Here is a 9,695-nt window from a genome sequence, read left to right as displayed (position 1 = left end):
AGCGCCTTTAAATGATTTTTTAGAGAATATAGGTAACCAATAAGCATTTAAACAAGCTCTATTTCAGCATTATATCTACATTCCACCTGCTTGCCGTTCTATCACAGCAGTTCAACTGTTAAACTGTCCTGAGTTTGCAACTGAACTGCTACAGAAAATGTAACAGCCGTTGCGTAGCATTTCAAATGCGTGATCTATTGGGCCTTCAAGCAAAAAATAGTCTCCAGCATCCGAAATTGCATAAATTATCTCTTTTTGAAGTTCTGATTGATAATAAGATAAAAGGGAGAGAGAGAGATAGAAATGGCAGCGGGGGAAGAAGCGTGGTATTTTAAACATATTTTTGATTTCATTTTCGATAGTCTAAGGTATAAGCATTTAAACAGCCGTATATTGGGTCAAAACCTGCATTGAGGCAGTAGTTAAGGCGTAATACGACTTATTTTTATTTAATGGCCTGCTGAATAGGCGCATTTCAACTGCTTATTGGTTACCTGGGAAATATGGTCTTGTATAAAGTTGTTCCTTATAATAAGGCCCTCTCTCCAATGTACATAAAAATTAGAGTCGTCCAAACTTTCAAAGAAATTGAAAACCAAACTTTTTTTTTGCAAGAATAACTACATACATTCTTCGGCAAAGTTGAAGATCTATCAATTTTGAGCAAGTTTGTTGATGACAGTTTTTATATAGTTTCGAAATTAACCGATCTAGAAATATCTTATCTGGTGAAAGTCTCTCTAATAAAGACAAATCAATCAATCAATCAATATCTTATCTGAATTAGCTTAGGGTGGTTCAAGAAAAACCGGTTTGATATAATTTACATAGGGACCATCCATTGAGTACGTTACGGTCCTAGGGGAGAGGGTGGGGGGGGGTTGTGAAAGTTTGACAAGCAATGTATTTAGTATAGGAAAAATCCGTACGAAAAGGGGAGGGGGGGGGGGGTCAAAAATTCCCAATTTTAGCGGGACGTTCCAGATGTTCCGGAACCGGTTTCAGTAGGGAAAGGGATGGGCTTTCTAGAACCAAATGCTGCCATAGAATGTAGTACAGTCAGGTTTTTTTTACGCGGCAGATACGTACCGCGTAAACAAAACACTCAGTTCAAAATCCAAAAAACCGCGTAAAAAAAGTCTCACCATTTCTCGACGAATCATGCAAAAATAAGACGATGAAATATTTTTTTGTATGGAGTTTTCATTTACGTGGCCGCGTAAATGAAAACCGCGTAAAAAAACCTGACTGTAGTTCAAAATTCAAATTTTCATTAGGATACAATTTAAAGAAACGTCATGCTAAGAGCAATAAACCTAAAATTTCTCTATGAATTCCTCCAAAGACACCTGTTGGGGCAGGTCTGGGCTCACCTGTATCTGTAACTTCCAGACGTGGCAGTGGGGTGCCTATCACTCTCCGTTCCGCTGAACAACGTGAATCCGGATCCTAATCTTGGCCTCAAGTTCCGAAGAGCATGCAGGAACTTCACAGGGATGATATATGCACTACCGAATTATAACTCACTGCACTTTGGTAAAGGTCACTACACTTTATTAGTTTGCTCAAAGCGGAGGAAGAAAAACTTTATTTTGATGAGCTTATTTATTTCACATGCGATGTGCTCGGTGGTTCGGGTATAACTAACTGGCTAGCTGGTACAGAAAAGTATATAACGAGTGGAGCGCAGCATCCGAAGATGGAACTCAGAGAACGAGAGAATAAATAATGTCTACGCTTGTGGTGTTGGCTACCTAATCTATACTGAAACCGATCTAAATCCAACATCGCCGCCACCTTTGCAAATGCGAATTTCAAAATCAAAACAAAATTGATACATAGGTATTCTGATACAATAGAGTTCAAAAAATTCAAATACAAAATATAATTCTAATGTTTACATCTACGGAAGCTTGGATGGCAAGTACGATGATCTATCCATTGTTCATATGATCGTCATTGCCTTCGTCAACTTGGTCGTGATCGTCTGATGCTGGTGATTCTTGTTGATACGTTGTGTTGATGGAGTCCGTTGGTAACAGGCAAATCTTCGTGATGGGCCGTTTGAAGATGCCCTTGGAAGTGCGCAGTGTAACCACTCGTACCAAGCCGTCTGCTCCAGGGTGCACAGCTACTATGCGGGCTAGTGGCCAACGGACGGGATGTTGAAACTCGTCGACAATTACTACCAACCGTCCTTGTGAGATCTGATGATTTGGTTGCCTCAAGCGAGTGTCTTTTTGGAGCTCCTGCAGGTATTCGGTTCTCCATTGATGCCAGAAACGCTGGAACAATTGTTGTAGCTTTTGGTGATGCGCCAATCGTGACACGTGTACATCGACAACACTTGGGCCGGGTACAGCATGCATGGTAGACCCGACGATGAAGTGTGCCGGTGTAAGAACGGTAAAATCATTAGGGTCCTCAGTCATGGGAACGAGAGGTCTCGAATTCATAGCGGCTTCTATTTCGGCAAGAACTGTCGAAAGATCTTCGTAGGAAAGTCTGGAGTTACCCAGCTGTCGGTGGAGATGTTTTTTGGCCACTTTGATAGCGGCCTCCCAGAGCCCTCCGAAATGGGGAGCTTTTGGTGGGTTGAGATGCCACACTATTTCCTCTTCTACGCAGAACCTCGAAATTCGTTCGATGTCCGCTTCGTTGGAAAGCATTCCGTAGAGCTCGTGCAGCTCGTTTTTCGCTCCGACGAAATTTTTCCCGTTGTCGGAATGCAGGTGACTGGGTCGTCCCCGGCGAGCAACAAATCGTCGAAGGGCGGAAATGAATGCCGGTGTGGAGAGGTCACCAACCAACTCCAGGTGCACAGCCTTGGTCGTGAAACACACGAACATACAGATGTAGGCCTTTGCGGGTGCCGCCCGCTTGTGAATGGCCTTGAGATACACGGGTCCCGCATAATCCACTCCGGTGATAGAAAATGGTTTGCTAACGGTGACTCTCTGAGCAGGAAGTTGTCCTATCTGCTGGCTGGCCGGAACGGGATTGGCTCGGGCGCATTGGAAACAGTTCCTGATGATGCTCCGCACAAGACGTCGTCCGTTGATTGGCCAGTATTCCTCACGCATGACCGATAAGGTCAGATGGCCACCACCGTGGACCAGTTTGAGGTGGAAGCACTTTGCAATCAGCTGGGCTAGAGGATGGAAGCTGGGGAGCAGGGCTGGGTGCTTGGATAGGTATGGCTGTTCCGATAATTTCAATCGCCCCCCCACTCTAAGAACCCCCTCTGTGTCAATGAATGGACTTAGAAGCCGTAGTGAAGATCGTTTTGGCAGTTGCCGACCTTGTTGCAGTTCTCGTAGCTCTTCGTGAAAACAATCGGCTTGAGCAAGTCGAACCAGAGTCAATTTCGCCTGCGTGAGTTCTTCGAGTGACAGTGTTTTGAATTTGACAGGACCTATGGAAGTTTGTTGAGTTCTAGAATTGGAGCGGATATTGCTGACGAACCTCTGGCATAGGGCGACTATTCTTGTCAGGCGGGAAAAAGAAGAATATCGTGAGAAAATTGGATTGCAGTGCGACGTACTTGTTGTGACGGCAACTACTACACCCTTCCGCTCGGTTTCGGCTTCAGGAACTTCGGAGGGTCTTCGAGTCGGCCATTCTATTTCTGGACGCTGTAACCATTGCGGGCCGTATTTCCACAGATTGCTCTCCACGAAATCGTCGACATACATTCCTCTGGAAACTAGGTCGGCAGGGTTTTCGAAACCTGACACGTGACTCCAACGAGATCCATGCGTCAAACTTTGTACTTCGGAGACACGATTAGCGACGAAGGTTTTCCAGGCGCTGGGGGGAGAGCCTAGCCACTGAAGAACCACTGTGGAGTCGGACCAGAAGAAAGATTCGTCGATGTTCATTTGCAGAGCTGCTATGATCCGGGAGTGCAGCTGTGATCCTATAAGAGCTGCACATAATTCGAGTCTTGGTATGGAGAGTCTTTTAAGGGGTGCGACTCGGGACTTAGCAGCCAATAGTTGCACACAAATGTTCCCTTCGGTATCTACACATCGAGCGTACACACAAGCACCATACGCAGCTTCGGAAGCGTCCGCAAAAGTGTGCAACTGGATGATCGAGTTCAGCTGAAACGCATATCGGTCGACTCGGAATCTTGCTAAACCAGGAAGCTGTTCGTACAAATTTTGCCATTTGCGCTTGATCTGATCTGAAACTTCTTCATCCCAGGAAGATGAAACCAGCCACAACTCCTGCATCAGCATTTTCCCCCTAATGACGATCGGTGCAATTAGTCCCAACGGATCGAAAAGTTGCGAAATTTTGGATAAAATCGCTCGTTTTGTAGCTGTTTGTTCGCGCAAATCAACTTGGAAATCAAAACGAAATTGATCGGATTCTGGCTCCCACAAGATTCCTAGGGTCTTCACAGTCTCTCCGGGGTTGAATCGATACGTCGATTGAGTTCCAATCTGATCGGCAGGCAGTCCTTGCAAAACATCCAATTTGTTGGAGGTCCACTTTCGCAAAGGAAATCCCCCCTTGGCTAGCATGCCGGTCAGCTCTTCACGCAGTTGGATGGCTTCAGCAACAGAAAAAGCGCCACCGATGAAGTCATCTACATAGAACGACTTTTTCACGACCGGAGCAGCGAGTGGAAAGGCATGTCCTTCATCTTCGGCCACTTGTTGTAGAGCACGTGTGGCCAGGAACGAGGAGGGCGCAAGTCCGTATGTGACGGTGAGGAGCTCGTACGATTGAAGGGGATCAGTGGGTTGGAAACGATACTTAATTTTCTGCAGGGGAGTATCTTTCGGGTGCACTAGAACCTGGCGGTACATTTTTTCGACGTCGGCTGTCATTGCTACTGGAAATTCGCGATTTCGTATGACGAGATCCAGCAACTCATCCTGAATGGTCGGCCCCACACACAGAGCCTGGTTTAAAGAAAATCCGCTAGAGGTTTTACAGGAACCGTCGAAAACTACCCGGGTTTTGGTGGTAGTGCTGGCTTCTTTAACAACAGGATGATGGGGAAGAAAACATTCCTTGAAACCAGGAGCACTGCCATTCGGAACCAGCATCATGTGGCCTAGCGACAAATATTCAGACATGAATTTATCGTAGTCTTCCTTCAGCTTAGTATCCTTGGTGAACCTATTCTCGAGCATTTCAAAACGCCGGACTGCAGTTGCTTCGGACTCGCCAATCATCTCGTCAAAGTTCGGTTGTTTGGGCAATTCGACAATGTATCTTCCTGTCTCATCGCGAGAAACAGTAGATTGAAACAATTCTTCGCAGGCCTTCTCTTCTATAGATAGGGCGGAGCGAGTTCCGAGCTCTTCTATTTTCCAGAAACGCTCCATGGATTCATCCAGAGAAGAAAGGGAAGTGGTAACGGTTTTACAGCAGACGGATTCCTGGCTTGAGGGGGAAACGTTCGTACCGCCGGCAACCATCCAGCCAAACACGCTGTCAACCAGATCTGGAAGTCCTTGTGCAAGTTTGATTCGAGCAGCAGCTGGGAAGCAGTCGAAGAAGTGTTGGGTCCCGAGTACCAAGTCAATCTTACCAGAACGGTTGAAACTGGGATCAGCGAGGGAAATGTCACTAGGAAGTTTCCAATCGTCTATCGAGATGTCTTCCGCAGGGAGGTTGGATATCATCCGCTTTAGGACCAAGAAAGATACTTCTTTAGAAAAATTGTCCTTTCGAGACAAAATGGATGTTGTGACCGAATCGGTGGCATGATCTGGCTGCTCCCCGATTCCATGGACGAGTACGTTCACCTTCTCCCGCTTCAATCTCAGAAGTTGAGCTAATCGATCTGACATGAGGTTGGGTTGCGAAGCACTATCCAGGAGGGCTCTTGCAAAATGCTCCTTTCCATATACGTCTACAATACGGAGGACGACCGTCAACATGAAGATGGTAGGCTGAGGGCTTCGCAGTACGCTGCTACACTGAACGACGGTAGGTTCATCTACATTCGACACCGATTGTACAGCAACTCTTGATTGGGTTCTGGAATACGAAGTTGGTGGCTGATTCGATCTATGGCTGGACTGCGAAACTGCTTGGGAATTTTCACCGTTGTTTCTGGGATAACTAGGGAGCTGACCGGGGTGGAGGAGTGTGTGGTGGTTTTTCCTGCATACTCTGCAGGAGTAATTGGAGGGGCAATCACGCGCGAAATGGTCTTGGCGGAAGCAGTTCAGGCACAAACGCTTGGAATTCACCGTCCGCAAGCGGTCGGCCAGAGACATTCGTTCGAACGTTTGGCACTTCACCAGCGGATGCTGCTGATCACAAGCATGGCATTTCGGAGCGAAGTTTTCGGTAGCGGAATAGGACGACATTTTGACTGGCAATTGCTTACGTTGGCTTCCGTTGGGAAATACTGGTGGACTTGAGTGAGAAGAATGATTGACGGAAATCGACTCGAGCACTCGAATTCGTTTCTCCAAAAACTCGACGAGACATGTGTACGATTGGTCGCCAACTGACTCTGCGTGGTCCTCCCACGCCCGAATGGTGTCATCGTGAAGCCGCATGCACAATAGATGTTCCAGTAGGGTACTCCACGATTGCGTCGGCTCTCCTAACTGCTGCAAAATCTTGATGTGCCTTTGGAACTCGTCGACGGTTGAATGCAGGGCAGCGGCGGTTTCCTTCTTCATTCGGGGAATATCCAGGAGGTCCTGTAGGTGACGCTTTTTAAGTAAATACTCGTTGGAATAGCGATTGACTAGCGCCTGCCATGCTAGTGGATAGTTGGCAGCACTGATGGAAATCGTTTCGATGATCTGCGCGGCGTCTCCCTTCACCGCAGCCCGGAGGTAATGGAACTTCTGGATCGGAGGCAGTTCCTGGTTGTCGTGGATCAACGCTTGAAAAGTGTCGTGGAAGGTCAACCACTGCATATAATCACCGTCAAACTCTGGTAGCGAGATAGTCGGCAACTTTAAACCAGCCAAGGTGGACACGGCGCGAGGAGGGGGTTCAGCAGGGAAATTGGCTTGCGAAATGAGTGGAGGCGGAATTTTAGATTGAAGTCTTGCTTTTAATCGGAACAGCCTGGGTTCAAAGGAGGCACGGTATTGCAGATTTAAAACTTTACCTTCATTGGTCTCCTCCAGATCCTCCAGCGCCGTCTGCACATCCTCCAGCGTTTGCCATAACAGGTCCAGGTTCTCCAGGCGTATTTGCACCTCGAGCCCATCCCGTTCGGCGACGAAGTCCTCGGCGAACTGTTCCGCACGGCTCAACGAAGCGATCAAAGTGGTCCTTCGGGTTGTCAGCTGGTCTCTGGTACGTGTATCACCCATCGTTGATCGTTAGGATTCGAAAACGATCGTTGAAACTGAAGAATGCCTGCTGATATGGAAGACCAGGTAGACCCGGACGATAGAAAATAAAATGCTTGGAAGGCTACTAACCTGACCCAAGGCTTGGAAATGCCTTGTATTCAATTTAGACCGGAACGCAGGAACAGTGTATGCCTAACACGGCAACAGAGGCTAGCTCGCTTGGCTGGGGACTCGTCCTTTCGAATCGCCCACTGGCTATTGCTTGGATATAAAACACTCGTCTCGCGATCGATGTTCTCCGGCTGCGGCGGAGGGGTGGGTCACAAAAACGGCCGCCACCGTGGGCGGAGTATAGCTGTTGTTGGGAACTGCTGATGATGGTTCGACACTGGGATTGTTGCTGGGTGGCACTCCGGTGATTAATAGGGCCCAAATCCACCGATGAAAGACAGTATCGCATGCAAAATCGGAGAAAAATATCTAAAGGCACCCGTGGGGGGACGCGCAATACTTGGACAGGTACGTTACCTGATGATTGATTCAATTTGCCTTGAATCAATCAAGAAAACAGCTCAGGATACCGGCATACCACAATGGCGTCGACAGCATGCAATAGGTTGACAATAGGACACGTTGGTTCGTTGGTGGCGTCTCTTGGTGAGAATGATGGCGTCGGCGTTCAACTAGGATGGTGTCGAACAAAACACTTCGATCCGATAGGAAGATGGCGAAAACGGTGAAGCCCACGATCCTGGTCACGGCACCAGAAATATGTTGGGGCAGGTCTGGGCTCACCTGTATCTGTAACTTCCAGACGTGGCAGTGGGGTGCCTATCACTCTCCGTTCCGCTGAACAACGTGAATCCGGATCCTAATCTTGGCCTCAAGTTCCGAAGAGCATGCAGGAACTTCACAGGGATGATATATGCACTACCGAATTATAACTCACTGCACTTTGGTAAAGGTCACTACACTTTATTAGTTTGCTCAAAGCGGAGGAAGAAAAACTTTATTTTGATGAGCTTATTTATTTCACATGCGATGTGCTCGGTGGTTCGGGTATAACTAACTGGCTAGCTGGTACAGAAAAGTATATAAGGAGTGGAGCGCAGCATCCGAAGATGGAACTCAGAGAACGAGAGAATAAATAATGTCTACGCTTGTGGTGTTGGCTACCTAATCTATACTGAAACCGATCTAAATCCAACAACACCTTTGAAAGTTCATTCAGGTATTTTTTGAAGAAACTCCTCTTATGATTCTTTCAGGTAACACTTAGTGGCCCAGTGGAGAATATTTCGTTTTGACGAAAAGTTTTCCCCCGATTGGAGCAGAAATCGAACCCACACTCCGATGCTTACGAGACACCTAAACGACTGGCGCCACTAAAAGCTCGGCCAAGAGGCCCACGGCAGGGAATCCTTTAGTGATTTCCCCAGGTATTCCTTCAGAAATGCCTTCAGGAATTCCTCTAGGGATTCTTCCAGGGATTTCTCCAGGGATTCCACAAGGAATTTGCCCAAAAGTTCCTAAAAAGATTCTTGTAGGAGTTGCTTGGAACCCCTCCAGGATACCCTCTAGGGATTGTTTTTTTTTTTCAAAAATTCCACCAGGAATTCCTCCAGAAATTCTTTCAGAAATACCTCCAGAAGTTCCTTCAGGAATACCTCAAAAGATTTCAGCAGAATTTTCCGGGGATTCCTCCCAGAATTTCAAGGATTCCTTCAGGAATTCGTTCAGGTTCAGTTCCATAAGAAATTCCTCTCCGGAACTCTTCAAAAGCATATTTAGAGGTTTCTTCAGAAATTTCAGAAATTCTTCCATCATCCTTTGAATTTCTCCAGGGATCCCTGAAAATTTTTTGAATTACTTCAAGGATTTCTAGAGCAGTTCTTCTAGCGACTTGTGTAGGAATTTTTGAAGATAGTTTTATAAGGATGCATACAGGAGCTAGAAAGTTCTTCAACAAGTTATCCAAGAATTCTTTCACAATTATCTCCAAGAAATCTTTTAGGAGTTCAACCCCGGATTAATCCCTTCAAGAATACCCACTGAAGCTTCTACAAAGGAATTCCTTCAAAAAATCATCCTGCGATATATATTCTTAGTTTATTTTTTCTCTAAGAAATCCTTCAAGAAGTTATTCTTTGTTTTTTTTCTAAAAACTCTTCAAGAGATTCCTCTAGCAATTTTTCCAGGGATGTTTTGATGGTATCAGAGATTCTTCCAAAAATTGTCAAGGGACTCCTTCATAAATTCGTGGGAATACCTCAGGTTTCCTCCAATGGTTGTTTTAGGACTTATACTAGGATTCCTACAGCTCCAGAAAATTCTTCATGAATTTCTCCAGCGATCCCTATTCAGAAATGCTTACAGGAATACCTCGAGAGATTTCTCCGGTGATAC

The 9,695-nt window shown here is 46.3% G+C and overlaps 1 protein-coding gene across 1 annotated transcript; it reads right to left on the bottom strand.

The window, feature by feature from the left end:
• Positions 1 to 1,347: 1,347 nt before the first annotated feature.
• LOC134287670 (uncharacterized) lies at positions 1,348 to 8,486 on the bottom strand. The gene is made up of 2 exons (XM_062850075.1): positions 7,419 to 8,486; positions 1,348 to 7,342 (listed from the first exon to the last, which is right to left on the bottom strand). Exon 2 carries the CDS (start codon positions 7,305 to 7,307, stop codon positions 1,935 to 1,937), a length of 5,373 nt encoding a protein of 1,790 aa, XP_062706059.1. The 5' UTR covers positions 7,308 to 7,342; positions 7,419 to 8,486; the 3' UTR covers positions 1,348 to 1,934.
• Between the last annotated feature and the right edge of the window lie 1,209 nt (positions 8,487 to 9,695).

This window comes from Aedes albopictus, chromosome 2 (genome assembly GCF_035046485.1).
Source record: "Aedes albopictus strain Foshan chromosome 2, AalbF5, whole genome shotgun sequence".
NCBI classification, from domain to species: domain Eukaryota; kingdom Metazoa; phylum Arthropoda; class Insecta; order Diptera; family Culicidae; genus Aedes; species Aedes albopictus.
Note: the sequence above shows the minus strand (reverse complement) of the source record. Positions and strands in the feature narration are given on the sequence as shown.

Coding starts and splice junctions, on each gene's coding strand:
- LOC134287670 (XM_062850075.1), bottom strand. CDS start 7,307: ATGGGTGATACACGTACCAGAGACCAGCTGACAACCCGAAGGACCACT.